The 15,662-nt window shown below is 60.8% G+C and overlaps 3 protein-coding genes across 11 annotated transcripts in view; 1 reads left to right on the top strand and 2 right to left on the bottom strand.

The window, feature by feature from the left end:
* The window catches only part of NECAB3 (N-terminal EF-hand calcium binding protein 3), a 34,676-nt gene extending 23,452 nt beyond the window's left edge, over nt 1-11,224 (top strand). The window contains exons 6-13 of one of the 3 annotated variants that reach the window (XM_063402258.1): nt 6,179-6,315; nt 6,459-6,580; nt 7,083-7,162; nt 7,465-7,518; nt 7,907-8,019; nt 9,391-9,468; nt 9,726-9,817; nt 10,590-11,224. In XM_063402258.1, the coding sequence (XP_063258328.1) occupies nt 6,179-6,315; nt 6,459-6,580; nt 7,083-7,162; nt 7,465-7,518; nt 7,907-8,019; nt 9,391-9,468; nt 9,726-9,817; nt 10,590-10,618 (705 nt within the window). In that variant the 3' untranslated portion in view covers nt 10,619-11,224. The other 2 variants (XM_063402256.1, XM_063402259.1) reach the window with 2 other exon arrangements.
* ACTL10 (actin like 10) lies at nt 3,354-4,436 on the bottom strand. Its single transcript, XM_063404844.1, has one exon. It carries the CDS (start codon nt 4,434-4,436, stop codon nt 3,354-3,356), a length of 1,083 nt encoding a protein of 360 aa, XP_063260914.1.
* A 1,538-nt stretch (nt 11,225-12,762) lies between the features above and the next one.
* CBFA2T2 (CBFA2/RUNX1 partner transcriptional co-repressor 2) overlaps nt 12,763-15,662 on the bottom strand; it is a 58,054-nt gene continuing 55,154 nt past the window's right edge. For all 7 annotated transcript variants that reach the window (XM_063404673.1, XM_063404675.1, XM_063404674.1 and 4 more), the window contains one exon: nt 12,763-15,208. In XM_063404673.1, the coding sequence (XP_063260743.1) occupies nt 14,924-15,208 (285 nt within the window). In that variant the 3' untranslated portion in view covers nt 12,763-14,923. The remainder of the gene's footprint in view (nt 15,209-15,662) is intronic.

The raw sequence follows: 15,662 nt of genomic DNA, 5'->3' as shown, positions 1-15,662 counted from the left end.
TTCCCTTCCCTTCCCTTCCCTTCCCTTCCCTTCCCTTCCCTTCCCTTCCCTTCCCTTCCCTTCCCTTCCCTTCCCTTCCCTTCCCTTCCCTTCCCTTCCCTTCCCTTCCCTTCCCTTCCCTTCCCTTCCCTTCCCTTCCCTTCCCTTCCCTTCCCTTCCCTTCCCTTCCCTTCCCTTCCCTTCCCTTCCCTTCCCTTCCCTTCCCTTCCCTTCCCTTCCCTTCCCGCACCTTCCCTTCCCGCACCTTCCCTTCCCTTCCCGCACCTTCCCTTCCCTTCCCTTCCCTTCCCGCACCTTCCCTTCCTGCACCTTCCCTTCCCGCACCTTCCCTTCCCTTCCCTTCCCGCACCTTCCCTTCCCGCACCTTCCCTTCCCGCACCTTCCCTTCCCTTCCCTTCCCGCACCTTCCCTTCCCTTCCCTTCCCGCACCTTCCCTTCCCGCACCTTCCCTTCCCGCACCTTCCCTTCCCTTCCCTTCCCGCACCTTCCCTTCCCTTCCCTTCCCTTCCCTTCCCTTCCCTTCCCTTCCCTTCCCTTCCCTTCCCTTCCCTTCCCTTCCCTTCCCTTCCCTTCCCTTCCCTTCCCTTCCCTTCCCTTCCCTTCCCTTCCCTTCCCTTCCCTTCCCTTCCCTTCCCTTCCCTTCCCTTCCCTTCCCTTCCCTTCCCTTCCCTTCCCTTCCCTTCCCTTCCCTTCCCTTCCCTTCCCTTCCCTTCCCTTCCCTTCCCTTCCCTTCCCTTCCCTTCCCTTCCCTTCCCTTCCCTTCCCTTCCCTTCCCTTCCCTTCCCTTCCCTTCCCTTCCCTTCCCTTCCCGCACCTTCCCTTCCCTTCCCTTCCCTTCCCTTCCCTTCCCTTCCCTTCCCTTCCCTTCCCTTCCCTTCCCTTCCCTTCCCTTCCCTTCCCTTCCCTTCCCTTCCCTTCCCTTCCCTTCCCTTCCCTTCCCTTCCCTTCCCTTCCCTTCCCTTCCCTTCCCTTCCCTTCCCTTCCCTTCCCTTCCCTTCCCTTCCCTTCCCTTCCCTTCCCTTCCCTTCCCTTCCCTTCCCTTCCCTTCCCTTCCCTTCCCTTCCCTTCCCTTCCCTTCCCTTCCCTTCCCTTCCCTTCCCTTCCCGCACCTTCCCGCACCTTCCCTTCCCTTCCCGCACCTTCCCTTCCCTTCCCGCACCTTCCCTTCCCTTCCCGCACCTTCCCGCACCTTCCCTTCCCTTCCCTTCCCGCACCTTCCCGCACCTTCCCGCACCTTCCCGCACCTTCCCGCACCTTCCCGCACCTTCCCGCACCTTCCCTTCCCGCACCTTCCCGCACCTTCCCTTCCCTTCCCGCACCTTCCCTTCCCTTCCCTTCCCTTCCCTTCCCTTCCCTTCCCGCACCTTCCCTTCCCGCACCTTCCCTTCCCGCACCTTCCCTTCCCTTCCCTTCCCTTCCCTTCCCTTCCCTTCCCTTCCCTTCCCTTCCCTTCCCTTCCCTTCCCTTCCCGCACCTTCCCTTCCCTTCCCTTCCCTTCCCTTCCCTTCCCTTCCCTTCCCTTCCCTTCCCTTCCCTTCCCTTCCCTTCCCTTCCCTTCCCTTCCCTTCCCTTCCCTTCCCTTCCCTTCCCTTCCCTTCCCTTCCCTTCCCTTCCCTTCCCTTCCCTTCCCTTCCCTTCCCTTCCCTTCCCTTCCCTTCCCTTCCCTTCCCTTCCCTTCCCTTCCCTTCCCTTCCCTTCCCTTCCCTTCCCTTCCCTTCCCTTCCCTTCCCTTCCCGCACCTTCCCTTCCCGCACCTTCCCTTCCCTTCCCTTCCCTTCCCTTCCCTTCCCTTCCCTTCCCTTCCCTTCCCTTCCCTTCCCTTCCCTTCCCTTCCCTTCCCTTCCCTTCCCTTCCCTTCCCTTCCCTTCCCTTCCCTTCCCTTCCCTTCCCTTCCCTTCCCTTCCCTTCCCTTCCCTTCCCTTCCCTTCCCTTCCCTTCCCTTCCCTTCCCTTCCCTTCCCTTCCCTTCCCTTCCCTTCCCTTCCCTTCCCTTCCCTTCCCTTCCCTTCCCTTCCCTTCCCTTCCCTTCCCTTCCCTTCCCTTCCCTTCCCTTCCCTTCCCTTCCCTTCCCTTCCCTTCCCGCACCTTCCCTTCCCTTCCCTTCCCGCACCTTCCCTTCCCGCACCTTCCCTTCCCGCACCTTCCCGCACCTTCCCTTCCCTTCCCGCACCTTCCCTTCCCTTCCCTTCCCTTCCCTTCCATCTCCTGGACTGGACTGCTGGCACACAGCAACCAGAGAACCATGAGGGGCTCAGGACCCTCCCCACTGCTCCCTTTCTTTGACACCGGCAGTGAGAGGGTTACAAGTCTGTCATTCCAGATCCTCAGTGTGCTGGAGAGGAGCAGCAGGGATTGGGGACATTTGACCCGAGTAGGGTCGGCATTGCTGGTCCTTGTTCTGGGCATGGTTGGTGGGGCCTGGGTGTGAGGACAGCCCGGCTCTGGGTGTGACACCATGGGCAAGGCAGGGGTGCTGCCCCAGCCTGTCTCCTTGTCTGGTTGAGGAAAGGGGTGGACCTCTCCTGGTGGATGCTCCTGGGGAGCAACCAGCCCTCCTGCATCCTGTGGAGGCTCCTTCCCAACCTCCCACTGCTGGTCCTGTCTCTCCCAGTGCTCACGAGGACATCCTCTGGTTTCTGTGTCCCTTGAGGAGCTGGCACGGGGCTGGCCATGGGGACATGTCTGCTGTGACAGCTGGGCTGTGCTCCCCAGCTGCTTCCTTCGCAACCTCTGACCCATTTCTGAATCATCTGAGGCAGCTCAGCGAGGCAGCAGCGAGGCAGCAGCAAGGCCAAGTGAGAAAATGCCTGCTCAGAAATGACCTTTAGACCAAAATTACAAGGAGTGAATGCAGTTCCCTGGTTTTCAGCTCATCTTCCTCACCCAGTGCTGACCTGTTCCGGTGCCAGGATGAGGAATCACCTCCTGCAGTGCAGGTGCTGTGTGCACTGCTCAGCTCCTTCCTCCCACACTTGTGGCTCCCCTTGGGAGTCCTGCAGTGCTGACAGCTGGGGAAGGTCCCTTCCTCATCCTGGCAGCTGCATTCCCGGTTGGAAAATGGAGCCTGCAGCATTAGGATTGACCAAATGTACCCAGACCAGGCAGTCAGCATGGCCTGGACCCCCAACATGAGCCCCAGTTATTTTCCAGCCCGATGGGACCCCTTGTTAGGGTAGGAAATAACCTGGAGTGTCAGTGAGAAGCACTTTGGGTTTTTGTGGGGCACTTTAATTGACTCTGCACCCCTGCAGCAGCGCAGGGGCCACTCTGTCAGTGCTGCTGCAGCTGTGCCCCAGCAGGGCACTGTTCCAGTCACTCCTCCTGCAGTGACCTGGCGGGATGGCTGCCACCTCTCTACTGGAATTTCGTGTGCACGTACTGGGCGCCGTGCTCCTGGTACTCGCCCTGTGTCATCCACGTGTGGCGGAAGGAGGTGAGCGAGGCTGCCATGGAGCCCCCGGCCCAGGCCGCCGTGCCCCTCCTGGGGTTGGCCAGCACCTCCACGTGCACGCCCGTGCCTCGGAAAAGGGAGTTCAGCTCCAAGCACATCCTCTCGGGAAAGCCGGGGAACATGGAGGAGCCCCCTGAGAGCACGATGTTGCCCAGCAGGTGCCTCCTGAGGGGCTCGGGCAGCGCCTGCAGGCTCTGCCCCGCCAGCTGGTGCAGCCCGGGGCAGCTGTGGTGCAGCAGCTCGGGCCGGAACAGCGGCTCGGGGCAGCAGAAGCGCTCCTTGCCCAGCGTTATCCAGCGCCCGTCGGGGGTCTGGAACCTGGCTGGCTGCTGGGAGCCCTTCTCCTGGAGGTCTCCCTCGTAGTCCAGGGACACATAGCAGTACTGCTCCTTCAGCTGGGTCAGCACCTTCTTGGTCAGGGCCTGCAGCAGCCAGGGCTCGGCGGGGCCGTCCCGCAGCAGGCGGTGCAGGTGCCTGGACAGGTGGTCCCCGGCCACCCCCAGGCAGCGGGCGCCTTTCCGCAGGGTCTGGCCCTCCGAGACGGGGGTGACGTGGGACATGGCCGCCCCCGCCTCCACGGCCAGCCCGCTGACCCTGCCGTGGGCGCACAGCGACAGGAACCCGCTGTTGGCCACGTGCAGCGCGGGCACCCTGAAGCTCTCGAAGAGCACCTCGGCCGCCTTCTCCCTGCCGGCGGCGGGGCAGGACGGGGGCTCGGCCAGGAGCACCGGGTGCTCCTCGGGGACCACCTTGAGGCAGCAGCAGAGGAGGTGGCTCCACAGGACTTTCATGCCGTCCCAGTCCTCCACGACGCCGCCCTTGAGCGGGTAGGAGCGGGGGGCTCCCCCCCGGCTGTCCGGGGCAGGGGCGTGGTGCCAGGAGTGCACCAGCACCGTCCTCAGCACGCACTGGGGCTGCTCCTGGCCCGCGAAGCCCCCCCGGGTGAAGTGGCTGCCGCTGTCAATGACCACGGCGGGCCTCAGCATGGCTGCGCTGTGCCGGGCACTGCGGGACAGCCTGCGGGGACAGCAGGGGCTCGTCGGGGCACGCCAGGCACAGGCACCTGCTCAGCACGGGGGGCTGGCTCAGCCTGCTGGAGAACAGCAGGGCCCGCTCTAGAAGGGTCTGGGTGTGTCTCAGCCTTCCCTGCTGTCCCTCAGGCCCTGTGTCACTGACCACCCCTCCTTGGGTCTCCATCCACAGAGGTTTTCCAACAGTGCAAGGACAGAACTTCAGGTGGTTTTAAGAAAGCAAATGAAAACTGGACAGGAAAGTTGAGTGTTTGGACCAAATTTTGGGCTGTATCTGAAGGAGAGGGGCCAGAAAGTCAAAGGAGGTGACTCTGCTCCTCTGCTCCGCTCTTGTCAGACTCCATTTGGAATATTGTGCATAGTTCTGGTGTCCCCAGCATAGAAAGGACAAGGAACTGTTGGAGCAATTCCAGAGGAGGCCACAGAGTTGCTGAGGGCACTGGAGCACCTCTGCTCTGGAGACAGGCTGAGAAAACTGGGATTGCTGAGGCTGGAGAAGAGAAGGTTGTGTGGAGACCTCCCAGCACTGTTCCAGTGTGGGAAGGGGCTATAGGGAAGTGGGAGAGGACTCTGTCAGAAACTGCAGTGACAGGACAAGAGGGAATGGGATCAAACTGAAAGAGGGGAAATTTATGTTGGATATTAACCAGAAGTTCTTCCCTGTGAGGGTGGGGTGGCCCTGGCACAGGGTGCCCAGAGCAGCTGTGGCTGCCCCTGGATCCCTGACAGTGTCCAAGGCCAGGTTGGGCAGGGCTTGGAACACCCTGGGACAGGGGGAGGTGTCTCTGCACATGGCAGGAGGGATTGGAACTGGATGATCTCCAAGGTCCATTCCAATCCCTTAACATCCTGTGATTCCATGAACGCTGCTGCCAGTGGAGCCCATCGCACAGGAGAGGAGCTGAGAGGATCTGAGATCCCAGCTGGCAGAGAAAGGAAGGAGTTTGGGATGCCTCTGTGTGTGTGCAGGCCCTTCCCTGCCTCTCTGTGCCTCCCAGACCTGCTCCTGTGGCGTGCTGTGCCTCTTGGCCCATTCTTTGGGCACCCTGCAGGCCAGGTGACCCCTTTGTTCTCCCCAAAGCTTCTCCCATGCCCCTCTGGATGCACTTTTACACCCCCAGGGTAAGCACACATCAGAAATTCATCAGGGAATGTCTCATGGAAGCAGATGGGCTAGGTTCTGTTTCCTGGGCACAGAGGCCACAAAGCCAGCCCTTGCCTGGGCCTGCCAGGGGTAGGGAGGACCCTGGAAGGAGCTGCCAGCACCCAGGGGGCCACCACAGGCTCCAGCCTTGTCCCCAAGCCCTGGAGTGAGCAGAGCAGTGTGTGAGCTGGGGGCACAAGGGATGCTGTGCCAGCCCTGGAGCCCTCCCTGGGGCTGGGGGCTGTCCTGAGAGTGACCTGTACCTCGTGGCCTGTGTCCATCTGCCCTCCTCCACAGCTCCTGGCACTGGCTGTGCTGGGCCGGGGTGCCCATGGAACCACGGCTGCATTCCCTGTTGTGATCTCACAGGCAACACAACCCGAGGGTTCTTCTGCCTCACAGCGTCACTTCTGCCCTGAATTTCCGTGATAATTAAAAATTTGATTGAAATCTATCCCGTTTGGTTTATTTAAAAGGGACAGCCCCTTCCAGGTGTGGTTGTGCTGCCTCTGCACAGAGCCAGATCTGACAGCTCCTCTCCCCTCTCCCCCAGAGGTACGAGACCTCCTCCAAGATGGAGCAGTTCCTGACGCGGTTCCTGCTGCGGGAAACCCTGCACCAGCTGCAGTCCCTGCAGGCATCCCTGGAGTGCGCCGTGGACACCGTGGAGGAGCAGGCGGGGCGGGAGAGGTACGGCTGCGGTGTGCTGGCCCCTGCCCGGCCCCCTCCTCCCTGGGAGGGACAGCCGGGAGTGAAACCTGCCCTTTCCCAGGCTGACACCTCTAGGAACGACTTCGACCCCTCAAATTTTGCTTATTTTTTTTATATTCCAGAAAGGAGATCAAGAAACCGGAGGCTTGGGTTGGCTTGCGGCCAGGGCGGCGGTGCAGGCGCAGGGGACAGAGGAACGTCTGCCTGTCCCCAACAGAGCCCTACTCTGGGATGCTGACAACAGGTACCTGCTGCTCCTCATCCTGCTTGTGTCCTCTGGAGCCTGGAGCGGGGGTGGGACCAGCACGGGATCACAGAAGCAGGAAGGTGGGAAAAGATTTTCCCAGACTGAGTCCAAGCATTCCCCCAGCACTGCCAAGGCCACCACTAACCCATGTCCCCAAGTGCCACATCTCCAGCAGCACTGGGCGGAGTGTGGGGCTGGTGAGAGCAGCTCTGCTCCTGCCATAAAACTCCATCCATGGGGGATGTGAGGCTTGGGCCATTCAGGGGGACAGCTGTGGGCAGTGAGGGCTGCTCTGGGATGGTACCTGGAGTATGTCCCCCAGATGCCAGCTGGAGCTCCTGTGGGATGTTTTATGTCTCGGGCAGTAGAAAAAGAAATCAATTTTTTTGGATTAAATCGGAGGTTTAGAAGATTTTGTGGGTTTGGGTGTTGAGCAAGCTTTGGCCATGACAAAACAGCTTTTTTTTTGGGTGACACCTCTGTGCCCTTTGCCCTGCAGGTGTTTGTGTGGAGGACAACAGCCAGTGGAAGGCTCAGATCAACAGGCTGCAGCAGCTCATTGAGAAGCTGGAGTGCAAGGTGTGTGCCCAAGGGGGTGCTGGGGCTGCCCCACACCTGGGCACGGCCACATCCCCACCCTGTGCCAGCAGCCCTGGCACTGTCACAGAGCTGTGCCCACACACCAGCCCTGCATCTGCAGAGCTCTGCCGGCCCTGTCCTGCCTTCCCCGGGGTGCTGGGGGTCACTCAGGCCCCCTGACCCCAAGGATGAGCAGGGCACAGCCCTGCCCTCTCCCAGCACCACAGGAATGTCCCTGGAGCATGCCCAGCTGTCCCCTGGGGCTCTCCCAGTAACGCTGCTTTACCCCGGTGCTACCGCAGAGCCCGCGCCTGGAGCCGCTGAAGGAGGAGGGCGAGTGCCAAGGACAGGATGCAGTAAGTGCCCGTCGCTGTGCCCTGCTGACCCTGTCACTCGCTGCCCCTGTGCTGAGCTCTGCCGTGCCCTGCTGGTGCAGCAGGGTGGGATTTGGGGCTGCAGGACCACCCCACCAGCCCGGAGGGAGGCAGCCCAAATCCCCCAGTGGGGCTCTGAGTGCCACAGAGCCGGGTGGGGGTTCCCCGAGCCCCTTCCTGCAAGGGGAACCGCAGCAGAGCTCATCCCACTGCGGGATGGAGCATGGAGCATCTCCTGCTGGTGCGCTCCTGGCACTGCCAACCTGTCCGGGGACAGGAGCTGCTCGGTGTCCCCGCTGTCCCCAGCACGGCATGGGGAAGCAGGGAGGGCAGGAGGGGACACCCCTGACGCTCTGCTGTCCCTCGGCAGCACATCCTGGTGGCCAAGAGGCAGATCTCGGTGGCCACGAGCAGCATCGAGGAGTTCCGGCAGGCGTTCCGCTCCTACACCGAGGGCACGGCCGGGCACAGCAGCTGCCTGCAGTAAGTGGGGCGGTCTGGGGGTGCTCTGGGGGGTGGCTCCCGGTAAACGGGGGCTTTATCACCCTTGGGGGACACAAGGGCTTGTGTGGGGTGTTGTGAGTGCTGGCCAGGCTCTGGCAGGCAGGATGAGTGTCCTGGCTGCAGCAGTGTCCCTGCAGGGGATGTCCCCATCGGTGTTCCCGGGAAGCAGCAGTGCCTGGCGAGGGTGGGCAGGGTTTGTGCCAGCGGGGGTGGCTGTGGTGTGTTCCTGCAAGCGAATGCAGCAGCTCCTGCAGCACTGAAAGGCTCCACAGTGATGGAAAGGTCAAGGACAGAGCTCCTGCAGAGCACTGATTTCTGGAGAGCATGTGGGGAGCTGCCTCTAGCACCTGAAGCTGCCCCTGGGAGAGGCCAAGGCTGCCCCGGAGCCCTGCTGTGCCTGCAGGGACACGGCAGTGCCAGCCTGGCCCCGCTGGCACAGCTGCTGCCTCCCCTCCCACGGGACTCTCCAGCAGGGAATGTTCGTGCTGTTCCCGCTTCAAGGACCCTTCTTCAGCTCTTCACTTTCAACGTGAATTCACATTTTCAGACCAAACAAAGGGAAGATGCTCGCCGGGACACGTGCGGCGGAGAGAATGGGAGGTTTTTCTTTGGAGCTGATGGGTTTTTGTCACCGGGGCTGTTTGCGGAGGCGGCGGGCGGGTCCGGCGCTGGCTGTCCCCGTGAGCCGGCAGCTGCAGCCCGGCCCGGGGGGCTCCGCGGGCCTGCAGGGAACCGCAGAGCCCCGTGTGGGGGCCGGGACGCGGCTCAGAGTGCTGGGGACACTGTGCTGTGCTGTCCCCCTGGCCTGGGCCCCTCCAGCCGGCAGCTGCAGGAAAGGCTGGTCCTCAGCTGGGAGTGCTGCTGCTGCAGCCCTGCACAGCTGCTTCCCCTGGCCCTGCAGGCACCCCTGCTGCCCCCCTGCCTTTCCTGGGCGGGAGGGAAGGTGGGGAGCATCACCCCGGGGGCAGAGAGCTGTGGGTTTGTGCTGTGAGCTCGGCTCCTGGCCCTGTGCCTCAGTTCCCCCCCGTGTGAAGGTGACACACACCTGCTCCGAGGGGCTGGCAGGATGGGCTGTGCCAGGGAGGGGTTAGGAATGATAAATCACAGAACGTGCTGCTCCTGGGCAGCAGCAAAGAGCAGGGTAAGAGCTGTACAGCTCCTCTGCCACACACACACAGGAGCTGTGACACAGGATTTGGGTTCGGGATCCTCTGGAGCTGTTCCCAAACTGTGACTGCCCCCAGGCTGTGCTTTGGGAGCCTGGTGCTGATGTGCACAGCAGTGCCCTGCTGTGCCAGGCTGCTGGGCACAGGTGGCCAAGCCCTGCTCAGGGTCACTCTGTCCCCACAGTGTCTCTGCCTGCAAGCTGACGGACGAGGCCTGCTTCATCCTGTACGAGTTCTGGCAGGACGTGACCTCGTGGAGAAGGTGGGACAGTGTCCCTGGTGGGGCTGGGGGCTCAGAGGGGTTCCCACTGCTCCCTTTCCTTGCCCAGCCTGTCCCACTGCTCTGCCCTGTGTGCCCCAGGCCATTCGCAGCTCTCGGGGGTGAACACCCCGATGAAGGATTTGGGGAGCAGGGCAGGAGCAGGGGCTGGTGCTGGGGCTGCAGAAGCTGCCCTGTCCCAGTGTGTGGGCAGAGGGCCCTGGCAGCACATCCCCCTGAGCCCACACCCTGTTTTACAGCCACTTGCAGTCCAGCTGCAGCAAGACTTTCCAGCAGTCCATCCTCAGCTTGCTGGAGTCCCCGGAGCTGCTGACCACCATGCTCTTCCCAGGTGAGAGGAGCTCAGTCCTGCCCTGGGTGTGCTGCAGAGGGCAGAGCAGGGCAGGAGCAGGCACTGCAGCTCCCCTCAGAGCAGGAGGTTGCCCTGGGGTGGCATAAATGAGGTTTCTCAAGGCAGGGTGAGGCCCCTTGTCCCCAGCAGGTTTGGCTGTGTGAGCTGGGGTCTGTCCCCTGCCCAAGGGTGCTCTCCAGCAGGGACAGCCAGGAGCAGGGACACTGCCAGGGCAGCAGATAAGCTGAGTCCTGTCCCAAATACACCTGGTGCCTCTTTTTGTTTTTCACCTGAGCCCTGAACCTGCTCTGCAAATCCCTGGTGCTCGGGTCAGTGCCAGGGGCTGCAGGCAGGGTTACAGCCAGGGCTGGGGCAGGGGAGGCCAGCACAAGGAACATTCCCACCAACAGCAGTGGGATGGGGCTGGGAACTGGGAACCCAATTAACCTCTTCGCTTTCAGGGATCACTTCAGGGTCTTGTAAAACATTTGTCCATAAAACATGGATTAATTTGGACTGAACCCTGTGCTGCTGGTGCTGCTTCCAACCTGCCAGTCCCACTGAGCACATTCCCAGTGCTCTCCTGCAGAAGCTGCTCAGCTCCAGGGGATCCCCCCTCTCCAGGCCATGCCATGGCCACGTTCCCTGCCCAGGGTGGGGCTGGATGCTTTAGAGCCAGGGACCTGCAGGGTCAGGGCCCCATCTCTGCCACCCCAAACCCCATTCCCAGTGTCACGCTGCCCTCACCTCCCTGCTTTCCCTCTCTTCCCAGCTTCCTGGTGGATCATGAACAACAACTGACCCGGGGCAGCCGTCCCCAGGACACCTTCAGCATGCGGGAGGACGTGGAGCCCTGGGCACAGCCCTCACCTTTGTCACCTCCCTGTCCCTCCATCCCTCCTGTGGCCAGCGGGGGCTGCCTGCTCTCCAGTGGCCCTGCCAGTGTTTTGCTCCTTTGCTGTTTTCATGTTAATTTATTTATTTATCCTGCTTCCACGACAGTGTCTGAGCTGCCTGGGGGAGCCGTGTGTGGGGGTGGCAGCCTGGCCCCTGGGCCAGCACTGGGCTGGTGCTGCCTGCCAGGAGCTCTCAGTGCCTCTTGCACGCAGCTCCTCTTCCTCCTGGCTCCGAGGCTGCCCAGGGTGCTGGGATGGGCAGGGGGACACAGCCCTGGCCAGCTGTGACATCCTGCCCAGCGAGCCAGGTGGCCTGATATGGATTGTGAAGTGTTTTATAGGGAAAAAAATATTCTGTGAAGTGCTTCTGGCAAGCTGTACCTGATCGTGTCCTGCCACGCTGGCAGCAGGTGCTGTGGCTTTGGGACTGGCTTTGTGCCCCGCCCGTGTGCCCATGGCTGAACCTGTCCCCAGCACATCCCACATCCAGGAAAGTCCAGAGTGGCTCCAGCCTCTGCTGCTTCCTCAGTCCCCATAAACCAGTGTGGGCAGTGGTGCCAGAGGCTGGAGCTGAGTTAATGGGGAGGGCCCTGGGGTGGGGGACACTAAATGAGGGGGGAAGGCTGGAGCAGATCCCACCTGCTCCAGGGGTGGCACTGGGGGTTTCCTTGGTGCTGCTGCTGCAGCAGAGCCTCTGCTGAGCCGGGAAAAAAGGCATTGTCATAGCCAGTGTGGAGGGAGTGGGAGGGCACAGGGGGCAGGAGGGACACCAGCCACCCTCCTGGCCTGGAAAACATCATCCTTGTGCCCCTGCCTGTCCTCAACACCAGTGTGCCATCATGGGTGCCTGCACCCCCAATCCTCACTCACCCAGGACCTGCTACCACCCCCAAGCTCTTCTCCCACTCCCTGTGGGTGCTGCTCCACCAGAGACATAATTTGAGTGTTTCTCCCCCAGTCCCTGGCTGCAGTCAGTAAAACCTGTGCCTGAAGGGGCAGTGGGTGCAGCTCCAGCCTGGGGACCCCTCATACACACTGTGCTGGGTGGGTCAGGAGGGGTTCCTGGGTTTTAGGGTGTTTGTTTTGCTCCAGCAGAAGCTGTCTGGGTTTGGGGTGCCCTGACTGAAGGCAGGAGCAACCTGCAGGGATGGGATCAGGGAAGCTCCTGGTTGAACAGCAGCTCTGCTGCCAGCCCAGCCCAGGGCAGGCTCAGGACCCAATTCCAAATGCCCCTCCCAGGGATGGGGTGGCAGAGCCTGTCCCTGTTCCCATGGAGCCCATCCTCCAAGCATCCATTACCTGATCAACAGCTGCTGCTTTCCCTGGGCAAAGCCAGGCTTTGCTGTGATCATGGGGCAGCAGAAGAGGCTCAGCCCCGTGCAGGGGCAGCTGCTGTGCCCAGGGCCACATTCCTGCCCCTGGCAGTGACAAACAAGGGATCCAGGGGTGTGCTGGAGCCACAGCAGCACCCTGGGCTGTCAGGAAGGATGAGCTGTGCCAGGGCACAGCCAGGCTGGGTTAGAGAGGGGCACCCGGGGCAGCCACAGAGGCACAGCTGCAGCAGGCACTGATTTGGGATTCCTGAGCTGCCTCCCCAGCCCCATATGGGGTTTACCCCTCAGTTTTGGGTTTCTTCATCACTGGATTAATGATTGCAGCAGCCTAGAGACCAAAATCCTCAGCTTAAGCCAAGATGTGGGCAGAGGGCATCCCTGGGGGGCACAGGACTGGCAGTGGCAGCCAGCTGTGACAGCACCCTGCAGGCTGCTCTGTGCTCACATAAAAAAAGTTCATCTAAAAAAAGCTCAGAGAACAACACACTCAACTATAAACTCAAAGAAATCACTGAGGATAGGGCTGAACTCCAGCTCTGCCTGCGCTTGCTCCCAGGCTTTGCCCACAGCATCACCACCACAGGGGAGGCAATTTTTGTCCCTAGAAGTCCCCTGGCCAAGGCCAAGGCATGGCAGCATACCCCAAAAACCCCAAGAGCTGCCTGAGCACTGCTGAAAACCTTTGCCCCTCCCCAGAAAGAAGGGGGAGCTGGAGGATGAATATAGTCTTTTTATTGACTACTTTTGAGTAGAACAAACTAAATACATCTGTAACAGTTTGGGTTCCTTTATACAGGACATTAAATAAGTTATGCAGAGGAATGAAGTAACAAATTTCTATTACAGAATTAAATGTCAAAAAAAATAGAAACCTCAACCCAATGTCTCCCCACGCCCCAAGTTCACATTTATCATTCCATCTTTTAAAAAACAAACCCAACCAAAAAGAAAGAAGCAATCATTCTAATCATGACTGTTAGTATTTCATTCATTTACACCGGGGTTAATTGTAATACACAGCCATCAATGTCGCATGAGAATTATGGAAGACAAATCTATTTACAAGCAACTCCTTCCTGCCCTGCCCTGCTCTCCCTGCCCACCCCGCCCTGGCACTGCCACCACGCACCCACAGCCTGAACCTGGGGCTGCAGGTGAGGAGGGGACACCACAACCACGTGGGATCGACCTGAGGCTGTTCCAAACGTGTCCCTGTCCCTTAGGGCAGGAGATCCCTTCCTGACTGCCCTGCAGTGAACAGCCCCAGCACGGGCTGCTGCAGTTCAGGGTGGCTCCAGTGCCACCCCCACTGGGCTCCAGCACCCTGGGGACACAGGGGAGACACCCCCAGGGCCACTGGAGCTGTCTTCAGCACCAGGAACCTTGTGGACAGGGGATCACCAGGTCTATCCCACAACAGCAGCTTCCCCAGGAGCCTTCCTGAGGGGCAGCAGGTCCCCCCTCCCCCTAGCAGTGCTGTGACCACTCACTGCAGCTCCATTATTCGCCTCCAATTGAAAAGGGGATCAAAAATAATCTGGGAATTACTCACCTCATTGGGCTCCAGCCCAGTGGCACACACACAGTCAGGCTCTGCTGAAGAGATGGATTTCTAGAGCCCTGTGTGTGGCTGTGGGATTTGGGAGCAGCCCCTGGAGGCCACATCCTCTCCCTCCCACGGGCTGTGCCACTGCCACCCTCTGTGGCACTCCTGGGACAGCCCTGCTGCCTGGGACACTCCCAGGACTGCCCTGAGCCCCTCCAGTCCCTCCTTCCACAGCACAGCAGCAGCTCTGCCATGGACACATCTCCCAGGCTGGCCCCCATCCCCACGGGGCGTCACTCTGAGCTCCTGGGACAAACTCCAAAGGAGGATGCACATCCCTGGGCATCTCCATCAGCACTGCAGGAACCCCCTGGAGCTGGGGACAAGAATCAACACAGGACACCCAGTCCTGCCTTTCTTTTACCACTGTGCCTGGTGTGTGTGGAGAGCACAGGCTGTGAACAACCCCTTGCACCAGTGAGGATCCCTGGGCTGAAAAACAACAGCAGGAACTCACAAACCAGCAGCTTCCAGGCAGTGAAAACAACAAAACAACGGCCCCCAGGTGGAAAGGGCACCTGCACCCAGCCCAGATCTGCTGTGCACGTGTTCCCCCAGCACGCCAGGAAACACCCAACTGTCTGCCTCACCACACACCGGGATGAAATCCAGGCCGTCCAGCAGTACCTCCCTGCCACCACCACTTGTTTTAGAGCAGACAAATCCTCTCCTCCCCCTCTGCAACCCTCAGCTGCCAGCCTGGAGGCAGGAGAAGTGGGCTCAGCTTTTGCCATTGCACAGAGGATGAGATGCTCCCGCTGGGAAATTGGCTCTGGTCTGTTCACAGCAACAACCGGCCAGCACGGCCACCTGAGGCACAGCTGTCTGGGAGGAGGGGGAAAAAACACTGGATATGATAGAGGAAAGGTGGCAGGAGGAGGCAGTGGTGGCTGTGACACCTTGGCAAGTGAGCCTGAGCATGCCACAAGGACAGGGCTCCCCACTTGGGCACCACACTCTCAGCACCTCTGGCATGTGCCAGTGCTCTCCCGCCAGTCCAGGTCCCCCGAGCAGGTGCTCAGTGTCCCCCAGGTCCTGACACTGCTCTGGTGTCCCCCGGGAGGAGCAGAGAGGTGCTTCAGGCGAGGCTCACCCCTGTTCACCAGCCACAGAGGAAAAGGCAGGATGAGAGGGCAAACCCGGAGCGTCGGTGCTCCGAGGAGGCGGCGAGATGTGTCGAATATGTCAAGTGATAACAGTTGCTGCGGAGGGTTTTCAGCTTAAAAACACCCAGGGAACTCATCCAGTGGAGGGGAGCAGAGCCTCCCTCCTAGAGGCCGTTTGTGTCTATGGCTGTCACGGAGGCCGGCGTGGAGGAGCGCGAGGTGGTGGCCGAGGTCTTCTCGAGGGCTGGGCTGGGGATGCCATCGAGGCTCTTGGCCGCCGCCACCCGGCCCGTGGGCAGGGCCAGGGGCTTGCTCTGCCCGTGCAGGCCCTGCCCACAGATGCGGTGGTGCCTCTCCCAGTCCTTGTGCTGGCAGAAGGAGCCGCAGTAGCGCGCGATGTTGCAGCCGCTGCACGTCTCGCTGGCCTTGCGGCCGCAGTTCCAGCAGCTCTGCAAGAGCAAAGACACTGCGCTTGAAAGGGGTTTGCTTTCCCTAAGAGCTGCAGGGTGGTGCTGACTCAGCTCTGGAGGGGACTGTTCATCCCCCTGGCCTAGATTTGGGAATATTAAAATGAGCAATCCATCAATTCCTGCTATTTCCCAGCTCTTTGCCAACGGTTCTAACCCCCACTGCTCTTTGCCCACAGCCGCTGTCGCCCTGCTCCAGGCACATCCTCTCCCCTAGACCCACCCGAATGCAGAGAGGAAACAGCAAGCATGGACTGAAAAACATGCTGCAGATGCTGCTATTGGGCTTTTTTATTTCCTGTTTTAAGCAGCTCTGTTTCGGTCTCGCTCCCAGCCAAGCGCTCTCCGCAGGGACCACGGCGCGCTGCACAGGCACCGTTTGCTCTGCACCCTGCCTCGCTGCACAAGAGGTTGGAGCAGGCCAGTTTGGAAAAGC

This window comes from Prinia subflava, chromosome 8 (assembly GCF_021018805.1).
Source record: "Prinia subflava isolate CZ2003 ecotype Zambia chromosome 8, Cam_Psub_1.2, whole genome shotgun sequence".
NCBI classification, from domain to species: domain Eukaryota; kingdom Metazoa; phylum Chordata; class Aves; order Passeriformes; family Cisticolidae; genus Prinia; species Prinia subflava.
This window is presented reverse-complemented; position numbering and strand designations above follow the sequence as displayed.